Source organism: Rhinoderma darwinii, chromosome 4 (assembly GCF_050947455.1).
Source record: "Rhinoderma darwinii isolate aRhiDar2 chromosome 4, aRhiDar2.hap1, whole genome shotgun sequence".
Classification (NCBI taxonomy): domain Eukaryota; kingdom Metazoa; phylum Chordata; class Amphibia; order Anura; family Rhinodermatidae; genus Rhinoderma; species Rhinoderma darwinii.
The window spans coordinates 176,036,899-176,060,957 of record NC_134690.1 but is presented as its reverse complement, the minus strand read 5'-3'; the positions used below and the strand labels follow the sequence as shown (position 1 = coordinate 176,060,957).

The window sequence follows — 24,059 nt, the reverse complement described above, 5'->3', positions numbered from 1 at the left end:
TAAGACATGCCCGTTCTTTCTGCGGTCCGGGCTCCCGGGCCGTGCAAGGACCGCAAAAACTACGGTCGTGTGCATGGCCCCATAGAAAAGAATGGGGCCGCAATTCTCCCGTGGATTTTCGGAGGAATTGTGGCCGCAAAAACACGTTCATGTGCATGGGGCCTTAGGCCTCATGCACACGACCGTAGTGTTTTTCTGGTCCGCAAATTCCAGGTCCGTGTTCTGTGAAATGTCCTCCGCAGTTCATCCGTATGTAATCCGCAAAATGCGGATAAAAAAAAAAGCCTAGGTAAAACAGGATGTCAAAAGCTTGTCCCAACCAATACCTCATTATGTTTTTCAAAAAGAAAAAATACAAACACATAATTAACTATTTAAACTTCTTTTAATCTTTACACAAAACAGTGTCATGAAACAAAATCAAAACGATATAATAGTACCAAATTATAAATCATAAAATGATTGAGAAGGTGCAGGGTCGTGATGGGGTCGTGGAACAGCCTCCCCCTGCTGCATGTGCCGATATTGATGTGACGAAGGTCCTGGCATGCCATAGCCTGGACGATCTTGGCTGAATAACGGCATTGAGGTTTCATATGGTGGCTGCTGGCTGGCTTGAGCAGTTGCTGCAGGTGCTGGAGGGACACAGCGGAAGTTGCTACCATCACACCCCCGCCTATGATACTCTATGGCTTGATGCAGGTCACGTGGGTCTGGGTGTGTGGCAAAAATTTCCACTACTTCTATTAGCGCTGTTTGGCACCTCATCTGCCTCTCATTTGGCACTCTTTTTAGAATATTTGCAAGAGAGCGACAGAAGGTGCCCTCTTCCGTTTCTGTCGCTCTTTTTTCTAGGTGTTCTAAAACACGCAAGTCGACCTCCTGCCTTGGCTCTATACGTGTGGTACCTTGATTGGCTGTCCGTCTGCGTTTAGCTCGGGGTAGAATTTGGGCTTCCGGTTCCATGGCATAGACAGGATTATCCACTTCTGCGTTTTCCACAGGCACAGGAGTGGAAGTGGACCTAGTAATCCCCAAACCTACAGCAGCCTCTTCTATTACAGTGGCTTCTGAGTCTTCATCCGTCTCCAGATTATCCTTGGTTCTGTTGGAAAATTAAAAAATAATGTTAGGGAATTTTAGTTGTAATTTAACGTCATGTCTACAGCAGGGCAAATACACTATGTAAACATATGCAGCTTATCCGATGGGCTGCCTAGAGGGAATTATGTGCTTGACTAGACCGTATAATTGGGCACACCAATACATACTCTTTTAACATACTCACATGCATCACTACATGCCCTGACTACAATGATCAAAGTATATAAGCAATACTTACGGGCCAACCTCCATGACATTCAGCAGGAACGACAGCTGTTTCGTGTAGAGGTAGGGTCTTTTTTTCAGCCGTCCGTCTCCGCTCCTCTCCTTGTCATTTAGCTCCCGCTTAAATTGGTCACGGCACGTGATCCAGCGTGTTTTCACGTAGTCAACTATGAGATAAAATGAAAAAATCACAGATCAACATATTTGAAGTGTAACGTTACTCGAACTTCTGAAATGTAAGGGCACGACTATACGTGGCAGAGTTTTTCCTCTGAAAATGTTGGTGCAGATTTGGGGCATTTACGCAAGAAATCTGCACTAACATTTGCATATTTGACAGGTAATACAGACGTTGCAGAAAAGACAGCGGACTTGCCACAGATTTAAATTTTTGCATTGAATTCAACAGCAATTCCACCACGTCTGCCCGTTCCCTAATTGTGACATGTCACGTTTTGATTGGTGGTGGTCCGAACCATGAGACCCCCACTAATCGCACAAACTAAGAAATCTCACGTGCACTTCTGCAGCTTCGTTTCAGCGATTGGTGGGTGTTTCAGTGATCCAACCCCCACCAATCAAAACTTCAGACATGTCACTATGACATGACAGGAGTACTCTTTAAAAAATAACAAACAGCATCAAGGTGTGAAACTTACCCATGCGTTTCTTTTGCGCTTTTGTTGCCTTCTCCCACTCTGACAGATACAGTTCATCGCAGACCTCTTGCCAGGCAAGATCTTTTAGATTCCTGTCAGAATACTCTTCCAGGCGCTTATCCCATAGACAGGGCTTGTGCTGGACCAGGATTATTAACTTCTCAATGCTGATCATAGAAGCCATGCTGCTCTCTGCTGCTCTCCAACACTCTCTCCAGCCTTCACGACGACAGAACTCATTCCCGGTCGTCGCCTAGCAACACTTCCGCAAATCCGCAAACTGCGGTTGACACACGGAGGTGTATCCGCATTTTCCACGGGCCCATTGACTTCTATGGGCATGTCCGCATCGAATTTGCGGGCCGTAATAAGACATGTCCTGAGTTTATGCGGCACGGATTTGCGGACATGCGGGGAACCGTGAAAACACGGATAGTGTGTATGGGCCCATAGAAATGAATGGGTCCGCAATTCTCCCATGGATTTTCGGGGGAATTGCGGACGCAAAAACACGTTTGTGTGCTTGGGGCCTAAGGAAAAGTAAACACAGTGATGTCACAGTACAGCGCTAATAAACAGTGATGTCACAGTACAGTGATAATAAACAGTGATGTCACAGCACAGGGATAATTAACACAGTGATGTCAGAGCACAGGGATAATTAACACAGTGATGTCACAGCACAGGTATAATTAACACAGTGATGTCACAGCACAGGTATAATTAACACAGTGATGTCACAGCACAGGGATAATTAACACAGTGATGTCACAGCACAGGGATAATTAACACAGTGATGTCACAGCACAGGCACAATTAACACAATTTTGCTGCTGACCAAAATTTTTACTTCTCTGCTTTATCTCATTTGAATTTTCAAAATCCTGGTGCCACTTTGCCGGGATTAATGAGAGTCACAATACTTGATTTATTTCACAATGGAACACTTACCTCCAAAGAAGAATTTACTTTACAATATAATATCAGATCTACTCACTTCCTACAGCTAGGACACTTTGATTGTATGAGACTACATTGGCTTTCTGTAAACTACCATAAAATAATCATGTTTTGTGTATATCTAGTTTTCTTCAGAGAACTTGGGAAAGTGTTGGAGGTTTGCTGGGGGTTGTAGTACAAAGGTTTATAGTCCAGAACCCCTGCCACCCAAACATCTCCCCTCATTCCCGTGACATAAACATGTATGCTTAAATCGGACAGGGGCAGACTTATGGTTTATATCATTAGACATAAGATCATTGGCATGTTCTGCTGACATTCATATAATCTGTATGACCAGCTTTATACTGCTATATAAACTAATCTGAGTCCTTTGTTAACTTTCCCTAACCTCTATATACCATTCCAAATGCACTTTTGTCTACACTTTTCACATACCTCTCCTCTCCACAGGCCATGTAACACTCCCTTTCCCTCTATGTCTTTTACACAAGTATATAATCTGCTATTATCTTCATTACAATACCACCTAGGCAATCCTGTGTACAGTTGCACTGCCCCCCGCCCCCCCACTATCGCTTCTCAGCCTTTTGCTTGAGATCAAGTGTAGTATCTGTTCTCATCAGTGGTTAGTAATCATCCCTGCCAGTAACGGCCCTACTACACCGGCCAATTTTGGACGGTGCAACGAGCACTGATCAACGAGACATTGTTGACCGGCGCTCGTTTGCTCCTGTCACAAGGAGCTATGTATGAAGACGAGTGGTCGTTACTCCGATCGCTTGTCCTCATACATTATTATCATGTCGGCAGCGCATCTCCCGGTTTACACAGGGAGATGTACTGCCGACAACATGTATATATGCCGATAATATTTTAGTTTTTTAAAAGGATGCGATCAGCAGATCGTGCCTGTGCTCGTTCATCTGCTGATTGCTGCCCTGTTTAAACAGGGCAATTATTGGCGAGGAGCGTTCTATGAACGCTTGTCTGCCCAATAATTGATCAGTGTAAAAGGGCCTTAAAGAGAACCTTTCACCTGCCCATACATGTCACTGTATTAATTATCCCTATGCTGTGACATTACTATTTAGTATCCCTTGACCCTTGTTGACATCTGCGTTGGAGGCTCCGTCACAGATCTGGCCGAGATTACCGGAAACAAAAGTGCAGAATGCTGCGCTATTGTTTCAGCTAAAACCATGGATACCCCGACAGAATCCGGTAAAGTCAATGGGTTCTGTCAGCCGACGGTGGTGCAATGGAACTGTCACGTCCGGTTTTCCCTTTTTCTGCTCCTCTGATGGAGCAGATCAACGGAAAGACCCGACGCAGGCGTGAACATAGCCTTATTTTGACATTACGGTTTATTATCCCTGTATTGTGACAAACCTGTGTTTACTATTCCTTACTGTGACTTTGCTTTGCTGTGTTATTATCCCTGTGCTGTGAAATCACTGTTTATTATTTATTATCTCGTGGGAGGGAACACAGTGCTAGCCGCCCTGACACTATCCGTAGCTGATTGGTGTCAGAGCGAAGACATCAAACCCCCTTGTCATTTAGTTAGATACAAACGCCCCATGACCGTTCAGGGGCTTATTTACACATCGGGCACCAAATATAACGGCACCGATATGTAAATAACGGAGGAAGATAGGAAAATTATTTCAAGTGAGACAGTGTTTGTGAAGCCCATTACATTACATGCTGCACTCAGCTGCACATGTATGGGCAGGTGAAAGGTTCTCTTTAAGTAGGACCATTGGGAGGGATGACAGAACGCTGCCACACGGTGGTGGATCGTAAGTGCCCTGGTGTACGCATTTAGTTTAAAGATTCCATTTGTAGTTGACCGGGCAGTCACCGGATCTAAACCATGGGTCGGGTAGTTTGAAAGCCCGAGGTGCTAAGTGCCCCAGACCTGGTGAACCTGGGATGCCTGAACTCACTAGGGGAGGGATTCCACAGATTGATGGCACATTTGCACACACTTGTCTTTTACACTATTTGAACACACACCTTTATTTGCCCGGACTTCTGGCTAGGCAATGAGGAATCTGGCGAATGTCCGGGCTGTATCACAGCACACATTCACTTAATTTATAGATGTTGTGTTTGTCACGTCTTGTCACAAGGATTTTGAGATGCGGTACCCTTTTGGGATTCACCCGAGCTCTAGGGGTAACTGTTGTGTGGCGATATTGGCTCCCCCTGCAACCACGTCCTCCCTTCTTATGAGGAGGAGGGGACGTGTAAACCAGATGCAGGCTCCTAGCTGGACACTGGGATGTCAGCCCAGGTGGAAGCCTTGAAGTATTTTTGGGTCTCCCCAAGCTTCGGTGAGGGGGACCCATCTGTCCTCTATCCTCTTAGGGGCTTCTGGCTCAGAGGGTTGGGGAATGGTTATGCGGGGCCTCTCTTGGAGTAGGACTGCAATGGACCGCACTTTTTTGTGTGGCACCCCTGCACTTTTTTTGCACTTTGGGTGATAGAAAGCATGCCTCGGGCTTTCAAAAAAAAGAAAACCAGTTTCACTGCCCCCACCTCCTGCTGCCATCCCCAATCCCTGTAGACTGTAAACTCGTTCATGCAGAAATCTCTGCTGTATCCCTTACTGTTCTGTCCGCAGTTGTATATATTATATATATTTGTATATATAGTGTATTGATACATTTATGTATTGACCCGTTTTACACCACATTGTGCTGCACCATGAAATATGATGCTACTATATAAATAATCATAACAATAGAGTGTCAAATCAGACAATGACCGGAACAATTACATTTCTTTGTCACGGCTTCATCAGTGACGGCAGTAAGATGGCAGGGGGCACAATCTGCTCTCCCGGTCATTGAACACCACTTCTAAGTATGAATTCCTTTTTTGATTGAATTAAATATGCATGACTGCCATTCTGTTTAAACTTTTTGCAGAGAAGAACAGTCTGTAGTGTGTTTGATATGCTTTTCAGATTAAGCACAGTAGCAATGCCAAACACTAATGGAATTGAAATCCTCTGCCGCTAAATACATGCAATGTAGAGCTAATTTATGCACGTCAAGTCTTCTTGCTTTGAAGCTAGATATTGCTATTTAGTTTCACTAGTGCTACTGGGTGAAAACCCACACTACTCTGGTTCTTTTTTTAGACTGCAAAGATTACAGAAATTATATACACTAGTGCTGCGGATAATCCGCCAGGAGAAGGCAGTCTACAAATATTAGTTTATTCTAAGGGCAGCATATGGTAGAGAGGATAAAAAAACGATATGTTCAGGAGCTCAGCACGTCTCTTCTATCTATCTTGTGTTGCCCTAGGATAGGGTAGCAAAGGAGACCTGACTGATCAGCTTTCAATTAAGGAAATAGGGCAGAATTGCCTCCTCAGTCCTCCATAAAAATATACAGTATATAATAAATGTAAATTTCACATAGAATATGGCCAATGCTTATATATACATCTTACCAGCTCAGAAAAGCCTATACATGTCATAGCAGAGCTAAAAAGAGCAGCCACTGTTAGGGCAGATTCAGACGAACGTTGCGTTTTACTAGCTGCGTGTGTCATCCGTGTATGATGCGCGGCTGCGTGATTTTCGCGCAGCCGCCATCATAAAGATGAGGCTAGTCGACGCCCGTCACTGTCCAAGGTGCTGAAAGAGCTAACTGATCGGCAGTAACTCTTTCAGCACCCTCGACAGTGAATGCCGAACACAATATACAGCAACCTGTTAAAAAAAAAGAAAAAGTTCGTACTTACCAAGAACTTCCCTCCCGGCCGTTGCCTTGGTGACGCGTCCTTGGTGACGCGCCTCTCTTGACATCGGGCCCCACCTCCCTGGATGACGCGGCAGTCCATGTGACCGCTGCAGCCTGTGCTTGGCCTGTGATTGGCTGGAGCTGTCACTTGGACTGAATTGTCATCCCGGGAGGTCAGACTGGAGGAAGAAGCCGGGAGTTATCGGTAAGTCAGAACTTAGTTTTTTTTCCACAGTTTCATGTATATTGGGATCGGAAGTCACTGTCCATGGTGCTGAAACAGTTTAACTCTTTCAGCACCCTGGACAGTGACTATCTCCTGACGTCGCGTACCGGAATTTTTTTTGCCGGGTTCAGACAAAACGAGTTCGGCCGAACCCGGTGAAGTTCGGTTCGGTTGTCCGGGTTCGCTCATCTAAAAAGACACTCCGTTTGGATGTTTGGAAACAGAAAAGCACGTGGTGCTTTTCTGTTTACATTCATCCTTTTGACAGCTGGTGCGCTGTTTCAGTCGGTTCGCACGGAAGTGCTTCCGTGCGACCTGCGTGGTTTTCACGCACCCATTGACTTCAATGGGTGCTTGATGCGCGAAATACGCAGAGATATTGAACATGTCGCATTTTTTGCGCAGCTGACAAACGCTGTGCAAAAAGCACGGACTGTCTGTACTGCCCCATAGACTTGTATTGGTCTGTGCGTGGCGCGTGAAAACCACGCGGCCCGCACGGACCGTATACACGTTCGTGTGAATCCCCCCTAAAGCTGGGTTCACACGACCATGTTACGTCCGTAATGTACGGAACGTATTTCGGCCGGAAGACCCGGACCGAACACACTGCAGGGGGCCGGGCTCCTAGCATCATAGTGATGTACGACGCTAGGAGTTCCTGCCTCTGCGTGGAACTACTGTCCCGTACTGTAATCATGATTACAGTACGGGACAGTTGTCCTGCAGCGAGGCAGGGACTCCTAGCATCGTACATCACTATGATGCTAGGAGCCCGGCTCCCTGCACTGTGTTCGGTCCGGGTCTTCCGGCCGAAATACGTTCCGTACTTTATGGACGTAACATGGTCGTTTGAACCCAGCCTTAAGGTTCCTCATGTAGTATTCCCTCTATGTGTATTTTCTCATCATGGCCCAGATCCCTTTCTTACTTATACATAACTGTAGTTTACAAGGAGAAGGAAAAGATGTAACATCTAAAAATATTCAACTAGTCACCTATACCCAAAAGAGAGATTTATTTTTTTTACTTATATTTTAAATATTTCATCTGAACAACCACACTGCTCAGATAGCAATGAAGCTTTTTAACACAAGGCCTGATGGATGCTTAATCTATTATGACATTTGAGGCACTTCAGCGTCATCGATTTATAAACGGTCTGCTGTTTCGAACTATTGAGTGACATTATAATGTGACTATGCGGAAAAAAACACGATGTTCGTTTGGACACCAACGTGTGTTACAAAGTTAGACATAGGGCAGGAAACGTGACAATCCAAAAGCTACATAACAGAGGCTAGTCAGTCATCTGAATAAGGAATATGTCATTATCTTTTCCCTTACATTCTAGGCTATGTACAATTTTACCACTTTTTTTTAAATTGTATTAATGTATCTAAAATGTAAAAAAACGTTGCAAATAGCTTTGATGAAATATATTTTACTGCTCTGTATCTATAGCTCCTACGCAGACCTACACTATCTGACCAAAGGCATGTGGGCACCACTCCTAATTATTGAGTTTAGGTATTTCAGCAACACCCATTGCAAACAGGTACGTAAAATAAAGCACACAGCCTGACAAACTTGAAAGACAAACACTAGTATTCGAATGGGTCATACTGAAGAGCTCACTGACTTTAAACGAATGTGCCATTGTCATAGGATGCCACAAATCCCATTCTGCCCTGGGTGATTTTAATTAGTTTATTGCTGGTTCCTACCATCCCCAGGTATATGTAGGCTTAGTCCCAGTTCTGGGTGTATGGACAGTATACAGGAACAGGATAGCTTGAGAAAGGTTCCTGTTGAACCGAAACGTTGCTGTGTTTTGAGGTGAATAAATCCACCCTGTTTTTCATCTATCTTGGAGTCCTGGTGCCGTTACTACATTCTACGCTGTTATATATATATGTATACACACACACACACACAAAAAATATATATACTGTGTATATATATATATATATATATATATATATATATATATATATATATATTGTGAGACAGTGACAGGTAAAGTCATTGAGGGAAGGTACATTTCCCCTAGAATCCTGTCATATGTATCCTAGGCTCCAGGGAATGAGTAGTTTTTGCAATAGAAAGCTCTAGCTTTCCAATCTCGGCTTAAGGAAAAGCCGGAAAAAGGGCCTGGAGTTGGATTGGGGAAGAGCAGGGCGGGTTCCCCAATCCCTAGTCCATCTCGGTTTGTAGGACAAGGCTGCTGCTCAATTAGCTGCACCTGCAGCCTGTATATAAAAAGGTGCAGACACAGTGTGTGTCAGTCTCACCCCTGACTCAGACCGGAGACTACTAAGTCTGGAGTAGCCTGTATTCTATGTGAGCAAAGACCTGTGTTACTTTGTGTCCAGTGCCTGGTAGGAAGGCACTTGGTATAGTTAGATAATATCTTGTTTAGTTAGTGCTCAGATGAGCAGGATTTATTTTGTATTTTGCCTTGTTGTACAAGAGGCTGTTTCTTTGACAAGAATAAAACACAGGCAAAGCCCTGTTATGAACGTTAATGCACGGTGTCCCTGTCTCTGGCTACTAAGAAACCGCTGTACAAACCTCTCCTGATGCTAAACCCCCACAATATATATATATAGTATAAATAATAGTGAGACACACTAAGGCCTCATGCACACGACCGTCGCCATGTGAACGGCCGTGATCTTCGGGTCGGCCGGCCGCGGAGTGTCACCCGCGATCCGTCCGCAAATCGGGACGTGCACATGGCCGCGTCCATTATTTTCTATGAGCCTGGACCGCAGAACACGGCCGTAATAAGACATGTCCGTTCTTTCTGCGGTCCAGGCTCCTGGGCCATGCACGGACCTTGGAAACCACGGTCGTGTGCATGGGCCCATAAAAATGAATGGGGCCGCAATTCTCCCGTGTATTTTCGGAGGAATTATGCCCACAAAAGCACATTCGTGTGCATGGGGCCTTACATACATTTATAGTAAATTACGTAAAAATACCAAACGTTTTACCATTGTTCGGAGTAGTGTTTGGTGTTTGCTTCACTGTAAGGTCCTGTTCACGCAGAGTTTTTTGCAGGCAGAAAATTCTGCTTCAAAATTCCGCTTGAATTTTGAGGCAGATTTTGATCTGCCTGCACGCCGTTTGCCACGTTGTTCGCCCGCGGCAATTGAGCGCCACGGGCAAAAATGCTGCGAAAAACGCTTTCTCTGCCTCCCATGGATGTCAGAGGGAGGTCAGAGGAGTAAACGCCCGAAGATAGGGCATGTCGCTTCTTTTTCACTCAATGGCCGCGGGTAAAAAACGTGGCAAACGGCGTGCAGGCAGGTCAAAATCTGCCTCCAAATTCAAGATAGAATTGTGATGCAGAATTTTCTGCCAGCAAAAAAGACAGTGTGAACAGGGCCTAATACAGGATCTCTTGGAACAGATCCAGCAGCAGGTGAGGAAAATGTGCTGACTGGATTGTGTGTACCAAGATGTCTGACTTAGGTGGAGTGGGCAGACTTAGGGTATGTTCACATGGCCTATTTTCGTCCCTTTTTTCTTGCCTTAAATGCCCAAAAAACGGCCGAAAAATCGGAAGCAGAACGCCTCCAAACATCTGCCCATTGATTTCTGTTCCGACGGGGCGTTTTTCACGGCGTTTTTTTGCACATAAAAAAATGGCCGCGAAAAAGAAGTGCAGGACACTTCTTGGGACGTTTTTAGAGCCGTTTTCCATAGACGCTAGTGAAAAAAGCTCCAAAAACGGCCGTAAAAAACGCTGCGAAAACCGCGAGTGGCACAAAAAACGTCTGAAATTCAGGAGCTGTTTTCTCTTGAAAACAGCTCCGTATTTTGAGACGTTTTTGACTCTGCGTGTGAACATACCCTAACATTTATCAGGCTGTGAAAGTGGCGGGGGAGGGAGATGGGTGCCTGTACTTAGATCAGAGATAGATGGAGGCACAAAGGATAATGATGATTATTAGGGTATGTTCACACGGCTTATTTATGGACGTAAATCGGGCGTTTTACGGATCGATAGCGGATAGCGAAATGCGGATCGATAGCGTTGGCAAACATCTGCCCATTCATTAGAATGGGTCTTACGATGTTCTGTGCACACGGTCATTTTTTTTACGCCCCGCTGTCAAAAGGCGGGGCGTAAAAAAGACGCCCGCGTCAAAGAAGTGCCTGTCACTTCTTGAGACGTAAATGGAGCCGTTTTCCATGGACTCCATGGAAAACCAGCTCCATTTAACGTCCGTAATGGACGCAGCAAAAAGCGCCTCAACATGCCATTACGGCTGAAATTACGGTGCTGTTTTCTCCTGAAAACAGCCCCGTAATTTCAGCCGTTACAGACGCTGCCGTGTGAACATACCCTAAGGCCTCATTTACACGAGCGTGTGCGTTTTGCGCACGCAAAAAAACGCTGCGTTTTGCGTGCGCAAAAGGCAATTGACAGCTCCGTGTGTCATCCGTGTATGATGCGCGGCTGCGTGATTTTCGCGCAGCCGCCATCATAGAGATGAGGTAGTCGACGCCCGTCACTGTCCAAGGTGCTGAAAGAGCTAACTGATCGGCAGTAACTCTTTCAGCACCCTCGACAGTGAATGGCGATCACAATCTACACCAATCTGTGAATAAAAAAAGACGTTCACACTTACCATGAACTGCCTGCTTCCTCCAGTCCGGTCTCCCGGCCGTTGCCTTGGTGACGCGTCCCTCTCTTGTCATCCGGCCCCACCTCCCAGGATGACGCGGCAGGCCATGAGACCGCTGCAACCTGTGATTGGCTGCAGCCTGTGATTGGCTGCAGCTGTCACTTGGCCTGAATTGTCATCCCGGGAGGTCGGACTGGAGGAAGAAGCCGGGAGTTATCGGTAAGTCAGAACTTCTTTTTTTTTTTACACGTATATGTATATTGTGATCGAAAGTCACTGTCCATGGTGCTGAAACAGTTTAAGTCTTTCAGCACCGTGGGCAGTGACTGTCTCCTGACGTCGCGTACCCGAACATTTTTTGCCGGGTTCGGTTAAAACGAGTTCGGCCGAACCCGGTGAAGTTCGGTGCGCTCATCTCTAATTTGACACTCCGTTTGGATGTTTGTAACCAGAAAAGCACGTGGTGCTTTTCTGTTTATATTCATCCTTTTGACAGCTCTTGCGTGATTTTCGCGCATGCAACGCAGGACCGTCAGTGTGGCATGCGTTGTTTTCACGCACCCATTGAAGTCAATGGGTGCGTGTTGCGTGAAAAACGCAAGAATATAGAACATGTCGTGAGTTTTACGCAACGCACTCACGCTGCGCAAAATTCACGCATCGTCTAAACAGCCCCATAGACTTTTATAGGTGCGTACGACACGCGTGAAAAGCACGCGCGTCGCACGCGCGTATAATACGCTCGTGTAAATGAGGCCTAAGTGTGTAAAACGGTGTGCAGGGAGGGAGCTGCCTGGAATTAGTAATTAGAGCAGGGAAGGACCTGTGAACATAGAGGGGCGTGGCAGTATGCAAATAGCTGAGATGCTTTGGAGGAAGGGGGGGATGCAACTGTCTCCCCAGATGCAGCAGGGGATCATGGGTATAGTGGGTTACAAGACAGGAGACAGACAGCAAGGGATGTAAACAAACCGCAAGGGATGTAAACAAACAGAAACAGCAGCAGTGATGATGGAGATCAAACAGAAACTGGTTAGAAGTTTAAGGGGGTATTAGGGAAGGCAAATCAAGGCTGGGGGACACTTTTAGAATTTTTTTTTTCCTGGACAACCCCTTTAAGAGCTACTTTCCCATTCCTTTTGTTGGCCAAGCTAATACGGGTATTCAAAATATGTTTTTTGATGTGTGTTGGTGCTCAAACTCCACGTTCTTCTCCTTTAGGTTTGCTACAACCACTCCCCATTCTCTCTCGCCTTTTGGGCTCTATTTCTATGGATTTTATGGTTGACCTACCTGCTTCCAAATAAATAACCACCATCCTTGGTGTCATAGACCGTTTCAAAAGATGGCCTATTTTATCCCAATCAAAGGAATACCCACTGCAAAACAAACTGCTAAACTTACCCAGCTCTGAGTTTGCATATAATAAGGCTCTTTTCATAACTGTGTCAGAGGCTGTGTTGAAAGCCGCCATGTCAAATCCAGTTAAAAAATACCACAAAAAAGAGTGCAGTATGCCACGCTATTTTTTTTCCAGTGAAACAAAGGAAAACATGACAGAAATCCAACAGTACCCAATGACCTTGGCCGCGAGTGTCCGTCATGTGATGGAGCAAAACAGCGGAAACCCAGAACACAGGTGTGAACATAGCCTAACTCCGAGAATAGTTCAAAATCACAAAGTCCTTTCAATGCCAATACAGGTCTTCAATCAGTTTTTATTCCTGATTTACCAAATTCTACCTCTCTTCCAGTAGTGACTGAATGTTTGTCGACGTTACAAAAGGTTGGTTCAAGAAAAGATTGTTGAAAGTTTGCATGATGCTCAAAAACAACTAAAACAGGCGGCTGATAAACACCGGAAAGCAACATCTGCTTTTCATGTAGTGGACAAAGTTTGGCTTTTCACAAAAAATGTAAAGTTGCATGTACCTTATCCAAAATTGGGTCAGAAATATATTGGGCCATTTCAAATTTCTGCTCCCTTCAGTGAAGTCACTTTTGGTTTTAACCCCTTCCCTCCGTAGCCATTTTTCGGATTTTCCCTTTAGTTTTTTGCTCCCCACATGCCAAATGCCTTTACTTTTTTTTTCTTTTCTGTTTATATGGACAGTGATGACAGCAGTGACAGCACCCGGTGGCCGAGTGGGCCCCCCAAGGGTAGTGGGCCTTGGCACTTGCCCGGGTTTGCAGGGTGTGGACGCCGGCCCTGGGGCCAGGCATCAAGGTTTTCTCTTGGGCCTACAGTCAAAAACAGAGTGTTACAATGGGATGTCAAACAAACTCATATAGGTGTGATTGTCAGGTGTCCACACACCTTTCCCCATACAGTGTATGTGTCTCGATGGTTACAGAATACATACAAACCCTGTGTGTCATACTCCCTTTCATCTATCCCCTACTGTTTGCGAACATACATTAGTTAGGTGAGCAAGAAGTAGGTGAGATGGGAGTGTAATCGCAGGACCAGACTACCCAGGGTTTGTATGTATTCTGTAATGATAGGTACACATAAGTCTTCATAGGAGCTAGAATAATTTTTATTAAGACCATTTGCAACATATTCACATTTTTAATTTTATATGCATTGGAACAATTAAAACATTTAATTGGTTGCAAAGGGGGCATATTAGGTTCAATGAGAGAAGTCTTTTACTAAAATAGTGCCACCTTTACATTTGACGAACCTGTAGAAAAGAGAGGAGATATGCCAGTGATGTAAGACACTAAATCAAGTACATAGTCTCTTAGGTCTGAATTCAAGAATGATAATGTTGATTTAAAAGAGTTTTCCCATCAGAGACATTTATGACCTATCCACAGGATAGGTCACAAACGTCAGATAGGTGCGGGTCTCACCTCACCTATCTTTAGAACGGGGCCCCCTAAACCCCGTTGTACTGCTTTGTGATGTGGCTGAAGCATGTGATTTCCGACCATGAATTACGGAAACAGCGTAGCTCGCTGAGTTACACTGTTTCCGTAACTCCCATAGTAGTGAATGGCAGTTACGGAAGCAGCGTAGCATACAAGCTACGCTGTTTCTGTAACTACCATTCAGTTCTATGAGACTTATCCCGCATCTATCTGACACTGTTTTTCTAACTATAAGGCTGGGTTCACACGACCTATTTTCAGGCGTAAACGAGGCGTATTATGCCTCGTTTTACGCCTGAAAATAGGGCTATAATAAGCGGCAAACATCTGCCCATTCATTTGAATGGGTTTGCCGACGTATTGTGCAGACGACCTGTAATTTACGCGTCGTCGTTTGACAGCTGTAAATGGACTGCCTCGGCAAAGAAGTGCAGGGCACTTCTTTGCCACGTAATTTGAGCTGTTCTTCATTGAACTCAATGAAGCACAGCTCAAGATTTACAAGCGTCTCAGACGGCTCGCAAAATGCGAGGAGGAGCATTTACGTGTGAAACGAGGCAGCTGTTAACAGTCTGTCTTTTCACACGTTAATGCCTCTCATCGTGTGAACATACCCTTATTCAGTTCTATGGGACTTATCCTGCATCTATCTGACATTTATGACAAACCCCATTCTACCGCTCAGTGTTGTGGCTGAATCATGCAATTTCCGACCATGAATTACGGAAACAGCAAAGCTCCCTGAGCTATGCCTTTTTCGGAAGTCCCATAGTAGTGAATGGCAGTTACGGAAGCAGCATAGTATGCGAGCTACACTGTTTCTGCAACTACCATTCAATTCTATGGGACTTACGGAAACAGCGTAGTTCAGCAAGCTACACTGTTTCTGTAATTTATGGTCGGAAATCACACGCTTCAGCCACAACACAGAGCGGTAAAACAGGGTTTAGGGGCCCCCGTTCCAGAGATAGGTGCGGGTCCCAGAGGTGGGACCGGCATCTATCTGACATTTATGACATATCCTGTGGATTTGTCATAAATGTCTCTCATGGGAAAACCCCTTTAAACCTAAATTTTCTTTTCTACCATTCTCATGATACAAAGACGACTGCTGTACCAAATTGCAATATCAAATGTTCTCATTCTAGTATTTTGCAACATTCCGGGTCCACCAAATTTTTGTTTCTCTATTAATAATAAATAAATGATGTTGATTGTCTCCAAACTTTGCAGGGTGTTGTGATAAAAATGGACGCCACTGCACAGTAATAATTTCCTAGAGGTAAATCAGCTGAAGTAACAATTGTCTGAACTGCAGGGCTAGGCAGATGCCAGCAATGAAATAGAAAATTCTAGTGATAAAAGTCTGTGCAGATTTCAGCTTCCTCTTACCAGTGTGTTTCTATAACTCACTACTCGCTGTTTGCGGCAAGCTGAGACTCATAGATAAGGTACAGTAAACGTGGATTTTTAGGGACTATCTAGAGACATTTTGCAAAACGTAGGACTTAATAGTAATGGTGTAAAGAACAGAATGCTAAACTGGAAATAACCAATACAGAACAGCGGTTGTAGGAAGCTTTGTACAAATGATAATATGTATTTATCTGGAAGATATTTTAAAATAAACCGAATCCAACTTGAATAAATGTCACTATTATTTTGGGCCATAATCATAGTGAATAAAAAAAAAAAGTTACTTCAGATTACATTTTTGCAAATACATACATTATTTATGCTGTATACTCCACATATGCAAGATTTAAGGGTAGAAACATACATGACTATCATCAGCCAAAAGGCATTGATATAGTGGGCCATAGCCAAAACCAACCTGACATGCTTGTACAATAAAATGAACAGATATGGAGCAGAGTGGCAATACCGGACAAAGCCCATAGACAAGAGTGGCACGCTTTTAGGTAGGAAAAAACAGACCCTTTTTTCCAAATCTCATACCACTCCTTTAATTAAGAACCTGATAGCAATCTAATGTACTGACACACATTTTCTTATTTTGTATTTGTGAGACTGGTGAACTAACACAGTAACACTGGTAGCTGTCAAGTGACTGTCCCTTGCAGGGCAACATGATGTGTCTTTCTATAGATGATTGGAGGAGTCATCTAATACCAAGACTTTTGGTACAAGTGAATGAATCTTTAATTCCAGATCATATTAATAGACCACAACTTCCTGATCTGTGTGTTTTTTTTTTTTAGCACTCCTACTGCTTCTAGTGTAAAATAATGGGCGTGGCCATGTGCACGGCCCGCGATTTGCGGGCGGCTCGCGGGTGATACTCCGCGGCAGGCCGACCCGAAAATCACGAGCATGCACATGGCTACGGTCGTGTGCATGTGGCCTTAAGGTGAAATCCATTGCAAAAACTTATATAAAATTCACATGCAAAAACATGTAGATTTACCATTCTTTTAAGATTTAGGCATAGAGTATCTGCAAAAAGTACAACATTAAGCATAAAACATATTAATGAACACAATGTAAAATATTTCAATGTTTACTTACCAAATTTTGTTGACAAAGCCAATAAAACTGCTGAAACTTTTGGGACATGAGCAACTGTGCGCTTCCTACTGCACTCCGGATCTTCCCTAGATCTGAACATAAAAGCACCATATTAACAACAAGCTAAAAATATAAGGCAAAGTCAAAAATAATATATGACAGCAAAGATGCAGCAGCAGCAACAACCACCCAAAGGAAGAAACAAAATGAAAAGAGAAGATTTTAGAAAAAAAAAAATCTACTGATACTTCTTAAATGCATGATTACTACATTGTCCTGACATTCCACTGCAACATTATGAAACATAATTTATATACAATTGGAAGTATGGACAATGTTCTGATGTGATTTAGTGAAGTCAATAAGCTAAAGAGGCTAAAACCTGCCCTGGCTCTGTCCTATTTATTACTCAAATGCTCTATATTGGAGATACAGGGGAATCCGGCTCTGTCCCAGGCAGTAGCTCTTCTCATTGAGCCATCTGAAATATTGGAGAGCTGCACTGTTGAATCTATTTGAGGTTCTCTTGATTCCTGCCTCTTGGGTTCCTTGCCTTTATTGCTCGATTGGTCTAACCCTTTTAGCTTACTATAAAAGTCTGGCACTTTCCAGATTGCCAAACTATTGAGCTTCCTACCTGTAGTCTAGTTCCTTTCTGCCTCACTCTACAAACTATTGCTGCTCATCTGTGTACCGAACATGGATGATATCCTGACCACGTCCCTGCCTTACGCTACAACCTGTTGCTGCTTATCTGTCTACCAAACTTGTATTATTTTATGACCATTTCTCTGCCTAACACTACAACCTTTTGCTGTTTATCTGTGTACTGAACCTGAACTATTTCTAGACTCTTGCAATTATTTCCCTCCTGCCTAATCTTTTCAGTCACTGCACTCCAAATCTGTTACATACCTTCACAGAGAGGCTCTGCTGTCACAACTGGCTGATGTGAAAGTGGACCCTATTGCAACTAACATTAAGGAAAGGTCTGATGTGACTACTGTTGGGGAAGGATGCATATGTAAGGCCTATATAACATATCCAGGTTATGCACCACATGCTTTTTCTAAGAGATTTCTATTAGGGTAGCTTCACACATGGGACAGATAAATACTATTTTAAATTTAGACAGCTTAGAATTAGACTCGATGCGCCAAATTTATCACTGTGGCTCATGCTGGACGAGATAAATTTGGCACATCTTTAGACACATCTTTGTTGGCTTAGCTTAGAGCACATATCTGTGGCCAAAGTTTGGCTCAAGTTGGTGCATATTAGGCACCCTTTACCACTTACCAGGGCCCCTTGTCAGATGAGTCACATAACATGTCTGACATTTATAAATTACATTTTGATAAAGCATTCTGGTGCATTTTGTTACTAAATCTGCCCCATAGTGTTTTTCTTGCATTTTTGCAGGGGATTTTTGTGCATTTAGTTGACAAATTGTGTCAAATTAGATCTGTGATCTTTTAAATAAAAAGTAAAATGTTCATCAAACTCTTCTCAGTCAGGTTGTGCGAACCTAGGGTCTCTAAAAAGGACATTAATGCTGGTTTCTAACTTTTGGATCTGGCTGATATTTGTCCAGGCCTGTCTTATTACTTGCAGAGTGCTGCTGTAGTCTCGTGGTTATTTTCATTTCTGTCCCACAGAAATATATATGTACAATTTGTGAATATTAGTAATGTACTTCCATAAACCTAAATTTTGTGATATTTTCCAGTTGTATAAAGTTCTACAATTTTCTTCTATATAATGCTTCTCCATTTCTCATCATTATAACATGACTGACTACTGTCAGTTGAAATATCACACAACTGAGAAGTTGATACAATTGTATCCAGTCTAGGCAATGCTCTGGGAGTTAAACAGATTTACTCCAGACTCTAGATTGATACATTTTACACACCATGATACATAGTAGCCAAATATCAGGGCAAGACATGAATTTGTACTGCGGATATACTTAGGTCACAGAGGATTCTCTTGACTGGATACACTTGGATCTACTTCTCAGCTTTGGGAAGTTTTAGATCTGTACTGAGTTTTAGCTGCTAGAAATAAACAAGAATGTTACCACTTACCCTCAGCATATAAAGATATGGCAAAGAAAGAGGTTGAAATAACATCTTTCTATACTTGTCCACAGCTTGCTTTTCTTAATGACCCAATGTCCCCACAATAATTGTTAAAGGTTTAGAAAAAGAGAAAAACTCAAATTGAATAATATTTTACAGAATTTTCAGAGTGTATCTTATATGAATTACATAATCTTTTTGTGATTTAGAACCAAAGCTAAATTGGAAGCTCATATGAAAGCCAGATACACTATGTGGACTAAAGTATGGGGACACCCCTCCTAATTATTGCGTTTAGCCACACCCATTGCAAACAGGTGCATAAAATCGCCAAAACAAAATCACCATAAAATCGCATATGCAATCGCCATATATAATTATTGCTAGTAGTATGGGTCATACTGCAGAGCTCAGTGACTTTAAACATGGCACTGTCAAGAGATGCCATCTTTGTCACTATCTGGCAGTCTGATGGATAAAATGTACTGACATGGTTTCCACTAATCTGTAATCAGTGGAGCACCCGACCGCAGTGAATAAAGTCCAGCAATCCACTCAGAAATACATATATATAAATGATATTCAATGGGGCTACATACTCTATAGTCCGGATAAAAATTCAACACACTGACTCCAGGAAACGTTCCTCACCATCCGCAGTATCAAGGAGGTTAGATGCGGTAGATGAAGTATCAGAACTTGGTGTTTCTACTGCCTGGTCTCCCAGCCTTCACATAAAGTGGTTCTGCAAAGGATAAAAGCAGACAAACATAGCGCATAGAAGCTGGACAAGGCGAAACCCAGGGTCGGGCAGGAGAGGCTGGGCGTGCAACGTGGAGATTTTATATATTTATGAGCGCTTTTTATTCTGTCACTTTGTGAGTATATGAAATAAAGTACCAAAAGATTTTATCCAACGCTGCAATCTGCGCTATGTTTGTCTGCTTTTATCCTTTGCAGAATCACTTTATTTTTTTTAGGCTGGGAGATCATGCAGTAGAAAAACCAAGTGTGTTCTGATACTTCATCTACCACATCTAAGCTCCTTGATATTGGGGATGGTGAGGAGCTTTTGCTGGAGGCAGTGTGTTGAATGTTTATCCGGACTATACAGTGCGCAGACACATTGCATATAATTTTTATGGTCTGATGGGTTTGGTGAATGCCGGGAAAGGCTACCTACTAGAATGTATAGTGCCTGCTGTCAAATTTGGTGGAGGAGGGATAATGGTCTGGGGCTGTTTTTCAGTGTTTGCATTACATAGTTACATAGTACGGTTGAAAAAAGACACATGTCCATCAAATTCAACCAAGGGATGGGAAAAGGGAAGGGAAAAAATTTCTACACATAGGAGCTAATATTTTTTTGTTCTAGGAAATTATCTAAGCCTTTTTTTAAAGCCATCTACTGTCCCTGCTGTGACCAGCTCCTGCGGTAGACGATCCCATAGATTCACAGTTCTCACAGTAAAGAAGGCTTGTCACCTCTGCAGGTTGAACCTGTTTTTCTCCAGACGGAGGAAGTGCCCCCTTGTTTTTTGAGGGGGTTTTACATGGAACAGGATTTCACCATATTTTTTGTATGTGCTACTATGCTCCTTATCTCCAATTAAGGGTAATTTGGGTAACAGTTTGGGGAATACCCTTTTCTGTTCCGGCATCACTGTGCCCCTGTGCACAAAGTAAGGTCCATAAAGGCACGGTTGGGTGAGTTTGGTGTGGAAGAACTTAAGTGGCCCACACAGAACTCTCTCCACAACCCCATCAAACACCTTTTGGATGAATTGGAAAGTCGATTGTGAGCCAGGCCCTCTCTTCCAACATTACAAGTTAACATAAACACACTCCAAAATCTTGTGAAAAGCCTTCCCAGAAGAGTGAAGACTATTATAACTGCAAACATAAGGCCCAATTCTATTTTGAACTATTAGGTCGAACATTACTCAAAATAAGCAAAAAATAAGCAAAACTAAATAAGTATAGCTTTTGCTCCCTTTAACTTTTTGAGCACATTGGTGACTATCTTAGTACAAGATATTCACTTACAGTACAAACCAAGGTCAGAAAGCATAGCACAGCATACATTGGGACAGATATAATAAGATTGGCGTTCCTTTCTGCTCCGCTGGAGTAAGATGCGACAGATTTATTTAGAGGAGCGTAACTCTAAATCTGTTGCATCTTTCCTCTGGCTGTGCATCACAATTGTGGTGCAACAACCGTGGCCGTGCCCCAACTATTTCCCTCAGCCCATCAGACATAAAATAAAAAAATGTATGCTTACCTCACCTCTTTGCTTCTCCCTTCGGGTCCCCTAAGGCTCTTTAGGCATACTACGGCTCAAACAAGGTCCTGACACCGAGCAGCGTTATATGAGATGCAGTACTTAACCTGAGTGCTTTGTCGCATATAACGTCCAGACGCTGACCAGCCTCCGTACAGTGTATGAGCCGCGGCATGCTAATGAGAACCAGAGGAGAATGCAAAGAAGAGCAGTGAGGTAAGCATACTTTTTTTTTATATTTTTGACCGATGGGGGAGTAGTCTGATCGAGGGGGGCAAGGTACGGAGCCTGGTATGGGCCTTTTACTTGCTATGCGCCACAGAGTGAAATGTACGCCACCTAGAAGCTGGCTTAGATTTCCGCTAAAATTTACATCACATTTCTGACTTAAAATCGAATAAATTTGACAGAACTCGGTGGCCCCGGCCTTTTGGCAAGTCAAGCCCCGTTTCAATGCAAATTGTGAATTTTGCCTTTTTTGCGATTGTTCTAGGAAACTGGTATAGAAACAATGATTTCCTCCTATTGTGTTTAATGCAGATTAACTACACACTCATTTTATTTTTATTGGAGTTAATGTGAAAAATTATGTGACATAGATGTAATACATAAGACTGCAGTTTTAAACCATGCATTTTCAAAGTTCAGCATGTAACTATTGAATATACATTTGAATGGGGATATCAGACACAGACCAAAATAAAGAACGATGCTGTTTCTGGGAGAAAAACTATTTTCTAATTTGATATCCACTAACTCTTTGAACCCATACTTGAGTTTTGGGTACTTGTTTCCTTGGCCTCAGTTCAAACCACCATTGTCCTCTTAAAGGTGTAGTCACATCACAGACAACCCCTTTAATATTAAAACCGTGGCGGTGATCAGCTGATTTTGCTTGGGGAAGCCTTCCCTGGCCAGCGAGTTTCCTTGCAGCTGTAGTATTACATTGACACATTTTAGATGGATGACCATTCATGTAATACATGGATGGCTGAAGTCGCTTTTACAGGGACGCACCACCCTCTAGGATATCAACCCCTTTAACATATTGCATTTTTTGTCAATGAAGTAATATCTTAGTTAGCTATGCTTTTTAACTTAGATGCTAGACTAATTTGGTATGTTTTTTCTTTACAAAAAATGTATTTAAAAATAACAGTAAAGCAAGGTATTATAAACACAGAGGATGAAACCGTATGAAACGTTATTTTTGTAAATTCGAAACGCTTTTTTTATGTTAGATTTTTTTTTGCATTCTGCCTGTTTGAACTTCATTTCCGGCAGGTTTACAGTTTTTCTCTGTCTCCTACATTTATAGAAAGATAATTTTAGTTACTGTAAACTTTTAGTTACTGTAAACATATGTGCACGCCTGACATTTCAATACTTATTACCAACTTATCTTATGGCTGTTCACATGAAGCAATTGCCAATAAGTGATAGTCAATTTGCAATATTGTAATTTCTGATTAACCTAACAATCTGAATAAGACACAGTATATAGATGAATTCGAACAATTTACAATATCTATGAATAATTTTGTAAACGCAAAGAATATTTTTTTCATTTAAAGTTAATTGCTCTATTCAGCTAAATAGGTCAACTATCGTTACAAATTTTTGTAACCATTTGGATCTGAATAATAGTCGCTTTGTCAAAACAGGCCTATAGAACTTTTACCAAACGTAAAACAAATCAGCCATCAACAACCTTGTCTGAATAAATCTCGCTAAATAGGAATGTGTGGAAACTGTGAAACAAATTGATGAAGCCATTCTAGAGGATGTGTAATTATGTCTCCTAATCGCTTCATGTACATTTCCAACCACAGGCATGACAGCAAAATGCATTACGCTATATCAGGTGTTCGTTATACGGAGTCAAGGAAAGCTTAGCAAGTTATGTTAGAACAGCAACACTGGCAATGCAAAATCAGAAAGATCTGGGTATAACATAACATATAAAATTAGTTATGTAATTTTGTTTTTCCATGTATTATTTTTTATAACTTAACAGTGCTAATCTATCTATCTATCTATCTATCTATCTATCTATCTATCTATCTATCTATCTATCTATCTATCTATCTATCTATCTATCTATCTATCTATCTCTATCTATCTATCTATCTATCTATCTATCTATCTATCTATCTATCTATCTATCTATTTATATATCTATCTATCTATCTATCTATCTATCTATCTATCTATCTATCTATCTATCTATCTATCTATCTATCTATCTATCTATCTATCTATCTATCTCATATCTATCTATCTCATATCTATCTATCTCATATCTATCTATCTCATATCTATCTATCTCATATCTATCTATCTATCTATCTATCTATCTATCTATCTATCTATCTATCTATCTATCTATCTATCTATCTATCTATCTATCTATCTATCTATCTATCTATCTATCTATCTATCTATCTATCTCATATCTATCTATCTATCTATCTCATATCTATCTATCTATCTCATATCTATCTATCTCATATCTATCTATCTCATATCTATCTATCTCATATCTATCTATCTCATATCTATCTATCTATCTATCTATCTATCTATCTATCTATCTATCTATCTATCTATCTATCTATCTATCTATCTATCTATCTATCTATCTATCTCATATCTATCTATCTATCTATCTCATATCTATCTATCTATCTCATATCTATCTATCTAT

The 24,059-nt window shown here is 42.3% G+C and overlaps 1 protein-coding gene across 3 annotated transcripts in view; it reads right to left on the bottom strand.

Moving 5' to 3' along the window:
- Positions 1-24,059, bottom strand: part of DLGAP2 (DLG associated protein 2) — a 500,472-nt gene that overhangs the window by 8,088 nt on the left and 468,325 nt on the right. For all 3 annotated transcript variants that reach the window (XM_075861923.1, XM_075861924.1, XM_075861922.1), the window contains one exon: positions 16,985-17,076. In XM_075861923.1, coding sequence (XP_075718038.1) covers positions 16,985-17,076 — 92 coding nt within the window. The remainder of the gene's footprint in view (positions 1-16,984; positions 17,077-24,059) is intronic.